The following is an 18,512-nucleotide window of genomic DNA, read 5'->3' as shown; positions in this document are numbered from 1 at the left end:
GCCTTGTAGCTCGGGCTCGGCCACTGGGTGTGGGGCTGTCTGCGGTGTCCTCGCCCAGGAAAGCATTCCCATCTCCTAGCTCTACTTGCCTTGTGTCAAAGCTATACAATGGGTACGTGTTTCTTCAGGAAAAAATGGGCATCCTCTCCCTGCTGACAGCAGCAGCAACAGAGCCCCAGGCCCAAACCTCACCCCGCCACGTGCGTGCATGCACTTGACCACAGCAGAGAAGTCCTACCTGGGCTCACTTGTCTCCAGAAATGCCTCACGCTGGACCCCTTACTCCCCTCAAAAGTGACCCACCCTGGGTCCCATCCCCTCAGGGTCATTATCATTGCTCAGTACGTTATTAGTAAGATAGTCAGCATACCACGGTTAGAGATACCAATTGGGTTACCTGCCAGGTAACGTATATTTACACTTAATGGGGAACTCTTTTCAGACACAATACTTTAGTCCAAAAGTCTAACTTAATGGTAGAAATTTCAGGTGCCAGCACAGCCCGGCAGGCTGCTTTGGGCTGGAGAAGCATCCTGATGGCTTCGAGCAGGCTCCCTCCCGGGTTCCCATTTGTGTGGGTGGCCACACCTCACCCGGTTCTAACAGTGTCTGGTCCCAGCTTCTCCCTCCTACTCCCTAGAGAATCGCCGCCTCAGAGCTGGCTCCTGGCCTCCAGTATTTTGGCTGCAGCCTCCACGGGCAACTGGACCTCAACGAGGATGGGCTCGTCGACCTGGCGGTGGGCGGCCTTGGCAACGCTGTGATTTTGTGGTTGGTTCCTTCGCTTTTCTTGACTCAGGCTCTCCTGAGACTCATGATGGATACAGGGCTTAAAAGCTAGGCTTCAGGATCTTTGTCCCTGTCTTTAATCACTGTCAGCCAAACTCGCCCTGTTCTTACCCCTTCGTGATTACAAATCTCCTTTGTATGAAATGACTGTGAATTATTCTCAAGTTCCAATCCCTCTTCTCAAGGGAGTTCTAAGATTTTTGAGCTTTTAGTGTCAAAAAGCCTCTCTTAGAATTTATCCTAAAGCTCTGGCTACTTAGGCATTCTTTTCAACTTCAGCCTTTCCAGCTACTTAAAGGAACAGACCTCCCTTCTCTGCCGGTAGGAAAGCACATATGTCTAATACAGAGACTGCTTTCCTCCAAAGCCCTGAATAGTGATGAACTTGTGGACAGAACCCGCTAGGGAGACTGGATGGTCAATCCCCTGGGTCTCACATGGGACTAACTGCCCCTTAGGGTCACCTGGGGAGCTTTTCAAACTCTCACTGCCCAGGCCTTACCCAAACCACCTAAAGCAGAATTTCTGGGGGAGTGGCCAGCAGAAGGTAATTTTTAAAGACTCCGCCGGTGTTTGTTACCAATGGGTAGCTGAGTTTGAGAACTGCTGATATAAACTATTATGTTTACACAGCAGTCTCCACTGTCTCACTACCTGCTGTGAGTCTTACAGTTCCCATGGGAGAGACCATGTGACCCGCCCAAGGCCCCAGGAGGAACCAGCAGTGCCAGGACTGGACTTCCCCCTTTTCACTCCTCAGTGCAGAGGAGGCAGCACCTCCCCTTACGCTAAAAAGAGCCGAGTATTATTAGCACAGACAATCATGCTGAATCTCTGAAGCATCTAAATCACACTACACTTATTTCATTTTATACAAATGCATGGTTTGGAAACGCGATACATTTCCTTCCCTGAATATGTCTGACTTAGACCAACCAATAGAAGAGGACGTCTGGCTGCCTGGGTGGGCAGTGTCGGGTGCACCAGGGCAGAATCTCTGGTACAGGGGCTGGCTGCCTACTGTGGCCGCACGCTGGACTCGCCCGGGAGCCTCAGCCCCAAGCTCTTCCAAGTCTGGTCCAGGGACCAAGCGCAGCAGCAGCATCACCCTAGCGCTTGCTAGAAAAGCAGCGTCTGTGCCCACCTATCAGATCAGGATCTGCATTTCCACAGATCCCCAGGAGATGCGCCACTGTGTTAAAATATAGAAGCTCTACTTTAAGACACATTGATGCCGATTCTGATTTAATTTGACCTGGAGTGCGACTTCAGCACTTCAAACTCCAGGACTTTGTTTGAGCTCTCCAGGTTCTTCTACTCTTTGTCTGGGGTTGGGAACCACTGACCTAAAAGTGATGAGGAGGCAAAAGGAAGCCAGTATGGCCCTCGGCAAGGAAAACAAGGAAGGGCTGCCTCAAAGGCCAAGGAGGTCACTGAGCCCACCCCTCATCGCCTGTGCACATTTTGTCCAATCCTTCAACAGCTGGGGCTCCTCTGCACCCCCATCCCCACACCCTGCCTCACCCTCCAGGGGTGGTCTTGCAGAGTCCACTCCCATCGGGCCCTCCACCTTTCCCCCAGGTCACAGCAGGGCCGCTTTGGGTCCACCCTGCCCCAGCTACACGTCCTTCTTCTCCAGGTCCCGCCCCGTGGTTCAGATCAATGCCAGCCTCCGCTTTGAGCCAGCCAAGATCAACATCTTCCACCGGGACTGCAAACGCAGTGGCAGAGACGCCACCTGCCTGGCCGCCTTCCTCTGCTTCACACCCGTCTTCCTGGCACCCCATTTCCAAACAGCGACAATCGGTAAACCAGGCCCCTCTCTCTCCCCCACGGACTTTGGGATTGCTCTGCTTCAAAACCTGGATTATAAGTGCCAGGTCACACCTAGGGCCACCTTCAATGACTGCTGGATGCCCATTTGGTGCTCTAATTCCAAGGGACAGAGAGGGGATATCATGCCCGTGTGGGGATGGCAGTGAGCCATGGTGACCGAGGGCAAGGCCAGGAGAAGAAAGAGGTAGTTGGGGTGCAGTTTGGATCAGAACAGAGGACTGGAAGCAGTGGAGCAAACCGGGGAGTGGGAGCCATTCAGTCAGCCTCGATGCAGAGAAAGGGTCAGACCTGGGGCAGGTGGCAGTGGGGGGAGCGGTACGGAAACCAGGTGACCAGGCAGATGAAGACCAGGGACCGGTGATCACTGCCGGGAGAGGGAGTGAGTCTGCAGCAGGCGGTTTCCTTCCGAGGGTCCGTCACTCCTCTTTCAGTTCAGGCTGGGGCCAGACACCTGCTCCGGGCAGCCCTGGGACCAGGCGGCTCTAGGGAGTGACGGCTGCTGGTTCTGGGGCCCGGCCGGGGCCTGGCTGGCCTGTGCAGGAAGTGGGGACTACAGACAGCTTCTCAGCCAAGGAGCAGGGTCAACCAGATGAAGACGAAGCAGGTGTCTGGGGCAAGATGAGGACAAAGTCAGGCCTGGGGACTGTGCCCTCCTTCCCACTTCTCCCTGTGAAAGGAGAGAGGTGCAAGGACCTGGCGCACCCAGAGAACCAGCGGGTTACTGGAGAAGGGACTGAGCCTTTCCTGGAATCAACATGAGATCAGCCTAATTGAAGGGGAGGAGGCTGGAGACCTTTAACCCCAGAACAGAGTCTTAAGTTTGAGGAATGGGTGGGAAGCTGGTGGGGGCTGGCCCCCCTCCTTGGTGTGATGGGACCTGCCACCCGCAGAGCCTGTGAACCAGACGTGATGGGATCCCAGAGCTGAGGGTGGGAGCTGGGGAGAGGAAAGGAGAGAGGTGGAAAGTCGTGTTGACACCAGGAGGGCTCAAACGGGCATCACCCTGACCCCTTGGCCTGTCTTCTCTCCTCTTCTACCACATTCACTTTCCTCTCCATTTCTTCTTGTCTTTCCTTTTACTGTCAGCCCCAACTCCCTTTCTCCTCCTCCTGCCTCCCTCTACTCTCCAGTTTCTTTCTTCTCTTCTTTCTCGTGGCATTGCTTACTCTCTTCCTGGGAGTTTCCTGCCCACACTGGGCCTCCCTGAGGGGAGAGGAGCAGTTCTTTCCTGGCCAGCCTGGAGGACTTCCTGGAGGAGGGTGACTTTCCAGAGGCTATTTTAAATGAGAGGCAAACAGTCTTAGATGGAAACATGACTTCACCTTCATGGTCTTGGCCTCTCCCTCCTCTAGGTATCAGGTACAATGCCACCATGGACGAGAGGCGGTACACGCCACGAGCCCACCTGGATGAGGGTGGGGACCGATACACAAACAGGGCTGTTCTGCTCTCCTCCAGCCAGGAACACTGTGATCGGATCACCTTCCATGTCCTGGTGAGCCTGACGCCCAGCAGCCCCACTAGCAGGACCCAAGCTCCTACAGCAAGGGGACACAGAGCTGGAGGGGGTGCTGCCGTGGGGCAGTCAGGGAGCCCAGCTGGTGCCCGCAGACCTCAGGAGGCCAGCCTCGGGCCGTGGCCACCCCATACTTGGGCCCCAGGGAAAATGTTACAACCTACCACCTGACAGCACCCTCCTCCGAAATTCCTTCTTCCCCACCTTTCAAGTTCCCGAAGGTCCCCCAGCAGGGGATGGAGTGCAGGGGGGAGGCAGTGCTCACTGAGGTCTAGTAGAAAGAACAGGGTCGGCCAGCAGGGACCATGGCTCGAACAAAAGAATAAATGGGCATTGACTGAAACTGAAGACCAGGCGAGGCAGGCCAGTGGAGTGGATAAGCTGGGAGGAAGGACAGACAGAGGCCAGCCTGGCAGAGAGGGAGAAGCAGCGGGTAAAGAAGAGGATGAGAAGTTTGCCTCATCCAGAAACTTCGAGTACCCAGGCCACAGCTCCAGCTTCAGGGGACACAGCAGGGAACACTCAGAGCCTGCTGGCCCCTGGACGCAATGGGCAAAATAAAAAAAAAAAAAAAAAGCTAGCAGGAGGTGAGAAGCCTTCACATCTGTTGATACGGTGCCTCTTCTGATGGATTGGTGCACCAGTCCCCCAAGTGTGGTCCTTGGACCAGCAGCATCTCCATCACCTGGGAGTTTGTTAGAAATGCACGTTTTCAAGCCCCATCCTAGGCCTCCTGAATCAGAAACCCTGGGGGAAGGACTCAGTGTTTTAATAGCCCTCCCCCAACCCCCAGAGATTCTGATGCAAGTTCAAGTTTGAGAGCCACTGCCTTAATACAAAGAAGCCACTCATGTCAGGGCTTGGGATCCCTGGGGGAGATTGTTCCGGCAGCTCTAGGCATCCCCTCTTACCATTTACACATAGGGCCGCCTGAATCAGCCCTGCACTGGTCACAGGTTTTTCATTCACGGGTTTAACGCACTTATTAAGCCCTGTCACAGTGCTGGGACGGCGCTAAGAGGCTTCTGAGGGAGGGAGACGGACACACAAGCAGGGAGTTTGAATGCCACAAGGAAGTGGCTGTGACAGGGCTGGGCAGGATGGGGGGTGGGGGCTGCCTGGCTTCCTGGAGGCCAAGGTGTCGGGGAGATGGGTGCCCAGCCTTGAAGGGTGACCAGGAGCTTGGGGAAACACCCAAGAAGCCAGATTGCCATACGCCAAGCCCAGGGTCCTTTCCAGGATGCACACACTTCAGCTGCGGCCCCTCCTGGGACCCTCCAGCCCCCACCCTAGGCAGCTCCTGCATCCTGGACTCATGCTGAGGGCCAACAGGGCACTGCCCTCCAGGTTTAGGGAAATGAAATATTCTCTTAGCGGCTCTGGCCCAGAAATGGGCGTTCCCTCAGCCCTCACCCCACCTCACCTCCTCCCACACAGGACACTGCTGACTACGTGAAGCCAGTGACCTTCTCAGTCGAGTATTCCTTGCAGGACCCCGACCACGGCCCCATGCTGGATGACGGCTGGCCCACTACCCTCAGAGTTTCGGTAGGTCCTGGCTCACTGGGCACACACCTCCGGGGCGTGCCCCAGTCCCACACCCACCTCCTCCCGGAAGCCCAGACCTGAGAGTGACAGGTACAGAGGAGTTCTCCCCCAGCACACCTCCCCACCTCCTGCCTGGCCAACCCCCCCACACGACTCCTTCCCTTGCTCCTTGTGGCCTGCGCTGAGCAATTTTTCAAGGGTAAGGGCCTTCTTGTTTTGGAGGGTCCCCCACGCCCCTACACAGGTGAGCACTGAGTGGATCACAGGACCTGGGACTCTCAGGACCAGAGGGGCTTAGATCTCCATCGCCGCCTCATGTACAGATGAGGGCCCTGGAGGCCCGAGAGAGCCTGGTCTGTGGCTTGCTGAATGACTGACTTATCAACGGTCTTCCCCAAACTGGGGGCTTCTAGCCGCACCCTCGGCTCTGGCCTCACCGTCAACCACATTCTCTAACCCCTGGCTGGAGAGGCCATCCAGATTCTCTGAATTCCGGCACTAGACGCTCCCACTTCTGCCACTCCTTGTACGTCGTACATCTATCTGCTCAAAGACAATGTCAGGCAGCCGCCAGCTCTGTCAGAGCTGGGCTGGGAGAGCAGGCAACGCGGGTGAAACGGAGTCTCCCGTGCCTGACCCTCGGGACTAGCAAACAACGCTAAAATACACCCGAAAGCTTTCAGCACCATGACCCGTGAGGTCCGGTCTCTGAGGGCTACTTACCGTATAGAATCCAGCCGGCAAACAGAATTTCGGATGCTCACATTCTTATGTATATTTCTCCGACATGAAAGGACCCAAACAATGACACTTCTGAAAATCCCCTTTGTTCCCACCCACCCCTCTCAGACCCCCACCCCAGCTCCTCTGGCATCCCCCCTTCCCCAGACCTCCGCACTCCACCACCCACCCCTCACCCTGCACACTCTTCCCTTCTCCCTGCTTCTGAGTCACCAACACAGGGAGGCTGCCCTAAAATGCAGTTCAAGAGAGGGAGAGAGATGGAGGGGCAAACCCAGGAGAGGGGAAGGTCTGGGTGCACTAAGTCATTAATGTTCTCCCCACCCCAGTAGTTACGAGGCCTTGACAGCAAATGAATCAGTGAGTGCGGGTCGCTCATTCTGTGCGCAGGCGGAAGCACATGACACGGGTTAAAGTGCAGGGCGCTCTCTGCTCCGACCCCGGAGATCTCAGTGCAAGGTTGTGGGCCAGGCAGGACAGCTCAGAGGAAGTGTGATCGAGGAGCCAGATGATGGGGCAGGGGGACTTCCTGGAGGCAGTGGCTTTCAGCTGGACCTTAAAGGGTAGACAGGACTCAGACGTGCAGAGATGGGGAGGAGGGGCTGTCCCTCTGGGAGCGCCGGCGGCAGCGTAGCCAAGGTGTGGACGTGCAAAATAGCGAGTGGAGGGATGTGTGAGGAAGAGGTGAGGAAGACAGCCGGAGAGGACAGTCTGGGCCATGCTATTGAGGGCTTTGAGTAGCAGCTAAACTTTTAGAAATCCTGTGGATCTGGATTTCTAGCCCCCAGCAAATTAGAAACATTCTTCCCATCACTCTTCTACAAATTCTTATCTAGCATCTATTAAATGCCCAGCGCTGTTCTCCTGCTGTAATATCTCACCTCTCGGGGGAATGAGCCACTCCATATAATGGAGTATAACAACTGCTCATCCCATTAAATTATTCCTTTTAATGAACTGGATAGAAATTTTCCCAAAGGTTATTATGTAGTTCCCACACTTCTTAGAGTATGCTGGGCAGAAGTGGGGGATATTTTAATGGAGACTTGAAGTCACCAAAATGACACGGTTACTCCAATACAGTGAAGCCCCTGAGGCTGCCCAGTGTCCTGAACTGTGTCCCTTCAAGGAATGACTTCTTTCCGCCCTACTTTACACGGCCCTGCTGTCTTCTTTCCGGCGCTGTCACCACAGTGTGCCCGCTTCCGGCGCAGACCCACCTGCGAGGGGGAAGCCGAGGGGCGGGCTCCACAGCAGTGAGTCGCAGTTACAGCGTGTGGATCCAAGCAGAGGCCGGGGGCTCCCCTTCAAGAAAAGTTCATGAGTTTGGGATATGCGTGGCCGCTGTGACACCTGTTCACCGCGCCCTGGGTTTGGGCCGTGTCCTCGGTCCTGCCAGGTGCTGCTCCTCAGCTCCAGACTTGAGTGCCCGGTGGCCTGAGCACGCCCCCTCCTCTCCCCCTCTGCTTATGAATGAATGAGTGAATGAGTGAATGAATGGTGTGGCCATCCTTCCAGACACTGAAAGAGAAACTCGGCCAACACCTTGGACCCTTTTCTCCCTTAGCCCCCCCAGAACTCTGGGACTTACCGATCCCACCTCCGAGGTCCCTGACCTGCTTTTGCCTCTCCACACCCACTACCACACCAACACCAATCTCATCACCCCCTTCGCGAACATTTCAGGGAAACTCCTCAATGGTCTCCCTGCCTGTAGCCTTGACTCTTCAAGTCCGCCCACTCACAGAAGCCAGAGGGAGCCCTCAGTCTAAGGTCTGGCAGGACACCCTCCTGCCGAAAGCGGTCAGTGGGTCCTGTCCCTTGCAAGGTATGACCCCAAGGCCCCTGTGCATCTCCTGTCTCCTCCACCCCTTACCATAGCATCACCGAATTTCCCACCGCTGCCCCAACTCCCCGTGCTGCTCCACGTCTCAGGACCTTTGCACAGGCTCGTCCTTCCTCCTGGACTCCCCTCTCCCTCTGGTCCCTCCAGCTAATGGGTCATCCTTCAGAGCTTGCCTGAGCTTCCCGGAAGCATCCTCTGACCATCTACAGGGCAAAATAACTGTTTCCTCTCCTCTGCCTCTCCTATTCATCAGACAGATTTCTAGTTTTTGCACATTTCACACTGTAATTATTTGTTCACACACCAGTCTTCCCATGAGCTGAGAGCAGCAGCCGGGTCTTCCTCATCCTTTAGCTCTGGTATCACAAGACCTGGCCCCCCACACGGTGGGTGATCAGCAAATTTTCACTGGAACTGCTCTGCTGTGTGAGTGGGTATTTTGTGCTACCAGCTCAGTTAGAAACTGAGAGGGACCCAGAAAGAGTTGAGTTTCGAGCCATGTTTTAAACAAGTTAAAGTCCATGCGAAGCCTGAGAAGCAGCCGGCGCGGTGTCTGTGAGAAGGGCAGGAAAGACCCAGCCCCCTCCAGTGCGACAGACAGGGGAGCTGGTGTGCTGGGGGGCTAGGGGCGGCCGCAGCAAAGACGGGGCTCCAGGCTGCGGGTTTCCTGTGCAGCCGCCCACCCCCAGCTCTCCCTGGCCCAGGTCCCCTTCTGGAATGGCTGCCATGAGGACGAGCACTGCGTCCCTGACCTCCTGCTGGATGCCCGCAGTGACCTGCCCACAGCCATGTGAGTTTGGCTCCTCCCTGCCCCTACCCCGACTCCTGGTCCTTCCCTGGGGGAAGCCGGCGCCCCCAGGGCCCCGGATTACTTCCTGCACATCCTTCTCACAAGCAGCATGGATGAAACTCTGATACTGGAGTCCGAGTCTGACCCAGGCTCTGCCTCTAACTCCTGGGTGGCCTCAGGCAGGTCTCTTCGTTCTCTGGGCCCCAGGTGCCCGCTCTGTGAAGTGCATGCTGCTGGTCCGAACCGACGTCTTCAGACTGTTCTGTAAAAGGGACCCTTCGGGTGGAGCCCACACTACAAAACTGCCAAAGGCGGAAGCCAGGGGCCTGGAGATCCAGGTCCTCATCCTCCAACCCCCAGGCGAGGTGACCTGTAAGGTTCACTGACTGACCACTTGAGTTCCATGCCAAGGAGACTGGCAGGAGGTGCCCACAGTCCCCTGGAAGAAACAAACTAACATAGGAGCAGAAATAAGGAACAATATCCTATTTTAAATTTATATAATATATTTTCAAATAATTTGCGCTCAACTTTTGAACAACTATGAGATGATGTAGACCACGATACACCATGACATATACAATAAATAGAAATAGCCCATTCCAACCTTGTGGAAGGATGAAGAAGCAAATATTCCAAGCACCGAAGCAAATCACCAGAATTGTCTTCACATTTACCTCTGAGCTTCCTGGCAGCCAAAGCCTGAAGGGAAACGAGCTGAGTAGAGAGGGGAAACATGAGTCGTCAACCCTGCACTCCCCCTTCCCACCTGACCCCTGGTGGTCTCTCCCCTGCAGGGAGTACTGCCAGAGGGTGCTGAGGAAGCCTGCCCAGGACTGCTCCGCATACACACTGTCCTTCGACACCACGGTTTTCATCATAGAGAGCACGCGCCGGCGAGTGGCAGTGGAGGCCCTGCTGGAGAACAGGGGTGAAAATGCCTACAGCACGGTCCTAAATATTTCACAGTCAGCAAACTTGCAGTTTGCCAGCTTGATCCAGAAGGTAAGACCGCGGCAACCTGCCCAGCCTGCCTGAGGTGAAGGGCAGAGGTGGGAGAGGAGGGGTCCAGGCAGGCACCTGGCTGGCTGCATGTTAGAATCACCTGGGGCTTAAACATTCCTGTGTCCAGACTTCTCCCCAAAATCCTAATTGACAGTCTGGGGTGGGGCCTGGATCCGTGTGCTTTTACAGCTCCCCCGGTGGAGTCAGTGTGCTGCCAGGCCTGAGAACCCCCAGGCCTGGAGTCTGAGCCCTTCGGCCTGTGACCTTGGCCCTCACACACACAGGCGGGCACACACACACCCTCTGCCAGCAGCTTATCCCCCAGGCTCTCTCAGAAGGAGCCTTCCAACAAGAACCAGAACAGGTGATCCCCACTTTAAAACCTCCCATCATTCCCAGCTGCTTTCGCAATAAATTTCTAACTCCTTATTATGGCACACAAGGCCTTTCCCTGCTTCCCCACCCACCACCTGCCACTTCTGCACTCACCTCCACACCCTTGGCTCCCCCAGCCACCGCTGCTCCTCAGCACGCACGCCAAGGTCCTGCCTGCCATGGTCCCCTGCCTGGGACTCCCTCCCCCCATGCCCAACAAGCTACTGCTCCTTCTTAGTAACTACTAACAATGCCCAGGTACTGTGCTCACCTCTTAGCAATGATGGTGGTAGTGGTGGTGATGGTGGCAATTGGTGGTGGTGGCAGTGAAGCTTGTGGTGGTGGTGATGGTGAGGGAGGTGGTGGAGGTGGTGGTGGTCATGGTGGTGATGGTGGTGGAGGTGGTAGAGGTGATGTTGATGGTAATGGAGATGATGTTGATGGTGGTGGAGGTGGTGGAGGTGGTGGAGGTGATGTTGGTGGTGGTTATGGTGGTAGAGATGGTGAAGGTGGTGGTGGTGAGAGTGGTGGTGGTGGTGATGATGGTGGTGGTGGTGATTGGTGGTGGTGGTGATGGAGGTAGAGGTGGTAATGGTGGTGATGGTGGTGGTGGTGATGGTGGTGGTAGTAGGGTGGAGGTGGTGGTGGTGATGGTGGTAGAGGTGGTGGTGATAGTAATGGTTGGTGATGGTGGTGGTGATGGTGGTGGAGGTGGTGGTGATAGTGGTAGTTGGTGATGGTGATGGTGATGGTAGTATTCCCATATTACTGAGGAGAAAGCTGAGGCACAAAGAGGGTTAAAAGGTCTGATGAGGACCCCCAGCTGGTAAGTCGCTGAGTGGGATTCCCACCCAGCAGCCAGCCCCCCAAGCCTGCACCTCGTGACAGGACATAGTCCTGGTGTCACACTCTATCAGATACCGTCCCAAAGGTCCAAAGGCCACATGGGGCCCTGCAGAGCTCCCTGGCACAGCCCTGTATGTGATCCAAGAAAATCACCAGTTTCCGAATGCTGCGCTGTGGAAACCCTGAGCTCGGAGGACGCAAGTGCCCTGTCTTAGCCACTTCTGCCCCCAGGGCCAAGTCGGGGATGGACACCTAGAAAACCCTCAAGACGTGTTTGTTGAGTTAAACTAAGATATTGTTGTCCTGTGTGTGGATGCTGGTGGCGGGTGGGGGTCCAGGTCCCCTCAGACACTGTCTCTGTTCTCACGAATCTCCACATACCCACGTGCAGCCCAGAGTGCGGGGCAGCACACGTCAGCACCTCTGTCCTCACCGCCACTGTAGGGCCGCCCTGCCCACACTCTGTTCCTCCCTCGGGCGCAGGCCTGGCCCCCCCGCAGCCTCCCTCCCCGGCCTGAGTGCAGGTGAGGAGCCCATCTGATGGTCTTTCCCAGCCCTCCCCTGCCCAGGGGTTTGGGTCTGGATTTGAGGTATTTAGGGGCAATTGAGCCCCAAACATGAGGCCACTTTTTCCCACTTCTCTGGCCCAGATTTTACAGCCCCGTGCCTGTTCGCAACCCTAAGAGGAAGGAATCGTGGAGTGTTGTGTCTGTGGCACAGAAGGGCTTTGGACGTGAGTGAAGAAAGAGGGAAGTGGGAAGCGTGTTATGTAGAGCGCTGTGTCTGCACGCCTGGTGGTCGTGTGCAGGGCTGGCCTGCGGCCTGGCTCCTTCACAGAGGCTGCCCATCTGCCCCAGCCCAGGGGACACTCACAGCTTGAAGATTAGCGTGCCTCTCCTCTGCCTGCCCCCCACCCTGCCCCACCACCAGGCACAGGAAGCTGAGCACAGGAAGCACTCCTCAGCCAAATACAGATGTGTCAGTCTATCACACACACTCAGTAACATGCATGCAAAAACACACAAACCCATATATATGTCCAAGGAAACACATGTACCATGTATATATGCAACCGGGCACATGCACACCCATGTACCTATGTGCAGACCCCCCAGACGCACCTCTATATCCGCACGTGCATGTGTCCACGCTGTGCCCAACATGGTGCAGTACCCGCAACAGGTATGAATAACCCTCATAGTGACTGCTGCCACACGTGGAATGATTCACAAGTCTGGGCATTGAACAAGGCCCTGCATTTACATGCAGTGTATCATTTAATCCTCATACAATTCAATGCAGTAGGTACTATCATTCCCATTTAACAGATGAGCGAAATGAGACCCAAGCAAATGAGTGCACAGTCAACCAGCAGCATCTCGCTAGAACACTGTGTGTGAGCCCCTTCCCTCTGGACCCGTGCAGAGGGGACACTCTGCTAGCCCAGCTGAGCCCCATCAGGTTGAGGAGCCTGGTGGCATTCCCCACTAAACTGTCAGCCATTTCTCAATGTCCAGCAGCCAGTGAGTGACCTGCTGTTGAGAGTCGGGAACCAGACAGTGGTGGGAGGGTTTGGAGGGGCGGAGCCACGGGAAAAGGAGAGAAAGAAGCCCTCGCTGCCTGCCAGCCTGGTGGTGGCAGGGGCTCCGGAGGCTCCTGACAAAGGAGCAGCCCTGCACTGGGGGAAGCAGGGTAGAGCCACAGAAAAACCCCCTGCAGTCCCCACCAGGAGTCAGCCCACAACCTGCCCATGGTTATTGTGGATTACAAAGTTGTGCAAGATCCCAAAAGCCTCATTTCTTGGCTCAAAGAGATCCTTTGAATTCCTTCCAATGGAAAGGTGCAGTCCACGAAAGGGCTGCAAAGCCAGAGGGGGCCGGAACAGCCAGACCGGAGGGCCTCTGAATCCCAGCTCTGTGCCACGTTCTGGCGGTCTGAGCTAGCTACTTCCTGCCTCTGGGCTCGGTGTCCCCACCTGTGCACCAGGTGATAAGTCCTGTGTCCGGGGTTGATACAGAGGGAAAGAGAAGGCGTGTACGGGAATGCCTGACCACTCTTTCCACAACCCAGCAGCACTGAGCGTGCCCCCATCACTGCCACACCCAAGCCTCCAGGGCCACAGTGGTCCCGGCATCAGAAGGCCTGTGCTGCAGCTTCAGTGTGGGCAGTGGGGGCTGAGGGCAGCCCCCACACCCAGGTCTCAGGCCCCACCTAACTGCCGCCCCCGTGCCCCCCACCCACCCACAGGACGACTCCGACGGCAGCATCGAGTGCGTGAATGAGGAGAGGAGACTCCACAAGAAAGTCTGCAATGTCAGCTACCCCTTCTTCCGGGCTAAGGCCAAGGTGGAGGCTGAGGGCAGTTTGGGGAGGGACCAGGGTGGGTACTGGGAGGCCCAGGGAGGCAAGAGAAATGGACGCAAGCAGAGGGGAGGACTGGGGAGGGATGGAGAGGCCTGGGGGTGGGTTTTAAGCATGTTCACGTGTTCTCCCGTGCAGTGACTTTCAAACACTCTAACCAACCAGCCGTCCCCAGGACCACAGGCAGCCCACCCCAGGAGTGCCCCAGGCCCCTCCCCTTCACCTCCGGGGCAGAACTACCACTCCCGCCCCCACCATTCTCGGCCCATTATTCCGCTGTCCTCTAGACTCCTTTAAACTCAGAGTCCAGCCTCCATCGTTCTGCTCTGCATGGGAGAACAGTTACCATTCCTCAAGCACCCACCATGGGCTTCCAAGCACATGTGACAGGAGCGTGAGCTGCGTGAAGTGAAGGGAGAAGCAAATGTGAGGGGAAGGGCGGCAAACTCTGGATTGGGGGGCATGTGCCCATCACCCCTGAACAGTGGGCAGCCACTGAAGGTTCCGCAGCGAGAGAAGACCAAACTGAGGCCATGCTGCGAGGCTGGGGAAGGGAGGAGGCGGGGGAGTGGGGTTAGGGCTCAAGGAACCTCCCCAGTGGAACACAAGTCAAGATCTCACTTTCAGGGTGCAGCTCTGACAAACCAGGAGCTCTGGAGTGAGCCTGGGGCAGGGGTGGTGTGCAGCACAGAGCACAAGCCCCCCCCCCCTCTACCCCTGCCCCTCCCTGGGAGAAGGGGACCTCAGGTCTCCTGGGGAAACTCCAGGAGGGTCAGACCTGGGAAGAGCACAGTGGTCTGTACAAAGTGGGGAGGGCAGTGAGGAGGGTCAGAGGTCGTAGGGCCACAGTCAGTCAGGGACCCAGACCCACTCCCGAGCACAGGGAAGGGCACAGGGAAGGGAAGCCGTCAGAGGGGCAGAAGGGCTTGTTAACCCGCTGGGTGGCCCTGGGCAGCCACTGCCCTTCCGCGGCCTCGCCTCCCACCACACATAACAGCAAGGGCTGGGAGGGCCTGTCTTTCGTCCTGTGTCCGGCCCCCACATACTATGCTGCATGGTGACAACCAGCCCTCCATCCCACTGGCAAGCCCTCCCTGCCCAAATCCTACAGGAAGAGTCTGAAGTTGAACCAGCTGCCTTCTAGCTGCCTGTCATTAAAAGTAAAATAAGGAGGAGGAAGGCAGAGGGGCTGCCCCCAGTCAAGAACTCCCAGCAGAAGAGCTCTTTTCCGGCTGCGTGTGCCCCTCAGCAGCCCCAGGCCCGGCTCCCTCCCTTCCCCCAGCCCACTCCCAGCCAGCAGGGCTCAGCCAAGCACGCAGGGGCTGGGGGGGGCGCGTCAGGGCTTGCCCCGCAATGCCCACACAGGCAGTGCCCAGCCGCCCCAGCCCCAGTGACTTCTAACTTGCAGGTGGCTTTCCGTCTGGATTTTGAGTTCAGCAAGTCCGTCTTCCTGCACCACCTGGAGATCCAGCTCACAGCGGGCAGGTCAGGACCTTGATGGCTCCCTCTCCCCCACAGCACACTTTTCCTGGCCTGTACTGTCCCTCCCCACACTGAATCTCCTGCCAAGCCCTGTCTGTAACTGCCCCAACCCAGGAGGGCCCCTGGCCAGTCCCCAAGTGTGAGCCAACCTGCTGCCTGCTGGGCTGCCACACTCACTCCTAGGTGGCTTGGATGTAAATGATATCTGCATCTTTATGTCGTATTTTACATAGCAGCCCTTTCAAAACCCTACACTTACAAAGCACTTACATATAATATCTCACAAGCAGCCCCCTAAGACAGGTAAAGCAGGAGTTATTCCCCATCCTACCTCCAAGTTACAGGTAAGAAAATGGAGGCTCAGAGAGGTTTCGTGAATTTCCCAATGACACACAGCACGCACATAGTACAACTGGGAGCTGAACACTAGTTGTCCTACTCCTTGTCCAGGCTCTTTCTGTCCTGGTCACCGCTCTCCCCTTGGAAATGTTTCCATTTTTAGAAAGGCTTCCCTTACTTCATGCAGGTAGGCCTGTCTGTCGGTCTCCCTCCCTCCCTCCCAGGGGTTTGCTACTGGTTGACACCACGAATCACCCTGTGTCCATAGTAAACACTCTTCTTTTCCACAGAATTGCCTCTGTGTGGGAAGGGAGGGGGGAAGCAGGAAGGGATCAGACAGCTCTGGAGCCTTGTAAATGCCCCATGCCCCCCTGGGAACCTTTCCATGCTGAGAAATAAATACTGCAGGCAATCCCAACACAGACAGTCCCACACATGCACACACATACACTCTCACACACTCACGCACACTCAGGCAGAGGTCACGGGAAGGAGCAATGGGGACCAACACGCCAGCCGGTGCCAGAGTTAAACAAACTGTGCATGTGGGTGGAACTCTCATTTGACATGAAAAAGTTTGTAAGATGTATCAATATCTTGCAGCCTCCCTGATGCTCTTCCTGTTCTCAGGGAAAATGAAGGCGCTTGCACGGCGGCATCTTTGCACAGCCCTGGGTGTTTGTGGGCCAGGCACGTGCAGGGAGGCACTGCGGTGTCCGCGTGCGCCCAGCATCCTAGTGCAGCCCCTGCCCTGGGGTGGGGCTCCCGGAGGGGATAAAACTGGGTGTACATAACAGGAGGAAATCCTACCTTTTTAAGTCTGAAATTATTTTCCCTGCTCCTTCATGGTGCTGCAAAGGGCAGCACATTTGACAGAAGTCCCTCCAAATGTCTCTAATTTCAGTCTCCAGTCTTTTCAAGGCAGCAAAGCACCTGAGCCAACCGGTGGGCACTGCCCCACCTCAGGCAACTGGGCGGGTTGGGGGCATGGGGGTGGGGGGGTGGTTGCAGTTCAGGGATAAATAAAGGGCTCTACTGAGAAGTCCTCACAGTCTGCTCCTCACCTGGATGGAGCAGGCAGGCTCAGTCCCACAGGCGTCACCTCCGTCCGGCCCACGGTGCAGGGTTTGCCCCTCTGCCCCGTGAGGGCGCGCAGCTGGGAGGGATTGAAATGAATGGCCAAGCCCGCCTGGTCCTCCCAGCTTCCATCGAAGTCCTTTCCTGCCCCACACCAGCCCACATGTGCTGCCCTGAAAAAGGCAGCTTGAGGAAGAAGAGAAATGGGGGGCGGGGGTAAATGGTGATAGGAGACTTGACTTCGGGTGGTGAGCCCACGATACAGTGTACAGATGATGAACTATAGAATGAAACCTACACAATTTTACTAACCAATATAAAAGAAAAAGAAGAGAAAAACTGATGTCCCCAGTTCCCCTGCTGCCCCAGGCCTTTCCCTCCTGTTCCAGTGCCGTGAGCCTAGAGCGGAAGGATGCCCCTTCTCAGGCTGAGGCAGACCCCTGCCGCACTGGGCCAGGCGGCACGCGGGATGCTGGCGGGCCAGGTAGAGGGAGGGCAGGCTCCTTCCCCACCGTGCTGCCTGGCTTTCCCTGCAGTGACAGCGACGAGGAGGACAGCACCAAGGAAGACAACACGGCCCTCCTGCGCTTCCATCTCAAATATGAGACCGACATCCTCTTCACCAGGTGGGCCAGGAACCCAGGGCAGGGGAGGAGTGAGGCCTCAGATGGGACGCCCTCTGGGAGGCCCTGACAGGGTCAGAGGTCCTGGGAGCCGGCCCCAGTGCTGAGGGACTATGAGATGGAGCCAAGTATGTCCCTGAGGGGTCAGAGGGTGCAGCTCCCCGATCCGTGGTAGGGACATGGTATCAAACCAGAGGGAGGAGGAGACACGGACCTGACCTCGGCCCAACAGGGACAAAGGTGGAGGGCCAGGCAGCAGGAGGTATCCACCCCAGGTGCAGGCCGTAAGTAGGGCATGATCTGTGGAGAATTTTAAAATAGTAATAAAACCTACAAAGTCCTTCTGCTTTTCATTACCACCTCTCCCAGCAGTTCGAAGCAATGTGAGTGGGAAAATGCCCCTCCCTAAGCAGGGTGCTCGCACTGCTCGCACCCCTGGTGTGCCACTGGCCCCCTCCGTCCTCCGAGAGCTCGCAGGCAGAGGGAGGCGTCTGGACAGAACAGCAAGCACACGGAAAGAAAGTTCAGGCTCTCTCACAACCACTGGAGGCTGGAATGGCATGCAGTGGGCACGTTCTCGCGCAAAAGAGGCCACGCCACTGGGCTGAGAGGCAAGGGCATGGCTGGGAATCACCGGCACTTCTGGCTCGTGCCCGTCCCACGCACCAGGCAGACACTGCTGACCGACGTCAGCATCTGCTCCTGCTGGGCCTCACCTTCCCACCACAGCGCTCCCAATGGACACCAGAGGGAACCCATGTTTTTTGTGGTCTAGGGGCAGACGGGCCCACACCCACACCCTCTTTCGTTCATTTACCCATCTAGCCAGCAGTCACTGAGCTCACAGCAGCCTGTCCTCTGTCCCTGCAGGAGCAGCAGCCTCAGCCACTACGAGGTCAAGCCCAACAGCTCCCTGGAGAGATATGATGGCATCGGACCCCCCTTCGACTGCATTTTCAGGGTAAGGCCAGAGGGGAGCCAGGAGAGGGTGAAGGTCAGGGGGTGAGGACCCCACATTGAGGAGGGGAGGGATCTGAAATCATTGCCAGTGCCCAGGGTCACGTTAGCCCTGCCACCCACTCCCTGGGTGACTTCAGGCAAGTCGCCTCCTCTCTCCGGGCCTCTCGGTCTTCTTCTGGAAACCAACGAGGCCAGGCCGGGAGAGCGTGTCCGTGAAAAGTGCGACCGCATATAATATTATTTTTAATTTGTTCAGATAGATTTACTTATTTATTTGTATATTTATTTATTTATTTATTTTAGAGAGAGGGGAAGGGAGAAATAGAGGGAGAGAAACATCAACATGTGAGAGAAACATCAATCAGTTGCCTCTCACAC

The 18,512-nt window shown here is 56.3% G+C and overlaps 1 protein-coding gene across 1 annotated transcript in view; it reads left to right on the top strand.

Annotated features, from left to right (window-relative positions):
• Positions 1-18,512, top strand: part of ITGA11 (integrin subunit alpha 11) — a 117,398-nt gene that overhangs the window by 90,215 nt on the left and 8,671 nt on the right. The window contains exons 15-24 of the mRNA XM_045822838.1: positions 641-771; positions 2,429-2,595; positions 3,978-4,120; positions 5,579-5,689; positions 8,981-9,066; positions 9,864-10,071; positions 13,540-13,638; positions 15,062-15,138; positions 17,088-17,177; positions 18,045-18,135. Coding sequence (XP_045678794.1) covers positions 641-771; positions 2,429-2,595; positions 3,978-4,120; positions 5,579-5,689; positions 8,981-9,066; positions 9,864-10,071; positions 13,540-13,638; positions 15,062-15,138; positions 17,088-17,177; positions 18,045-18,135 — 1,203 coding nt within the window. The remainder of the gene's footprint in view (positions 1-640; positions 772-2,428; positions 2,596-3,977; positions 4,121-5,578; positions 5,690-8,980; positions 9,067-9,863; positions 10,072-13,539; positions 13,639-15,061; positions 15,139-17,087; positions 17,178-18,044; positions 18,136-18,512) is intronic.

Source organism: Phyllostomus hastatus, unplaced genomic scaffold, assembly GCF_019186645.2.
Source record: "Phyllostomus hastatus isolate PE091 unplaced genomic scaffold, TTU_PhHast_1.1 phas_scaffold_501, whole genome shotgun sequence".
NCBI lineage: Eukaryota > Metazoa > Chordata > Mammalia > Chiroptera > Phyllostomidae > Phyllostomus > Phyllostomus hastatus.
Note: the sequence above shows the minus strand (reverse complement) of the source record. Positions and strands in the feature narration are given on the sequence as shown.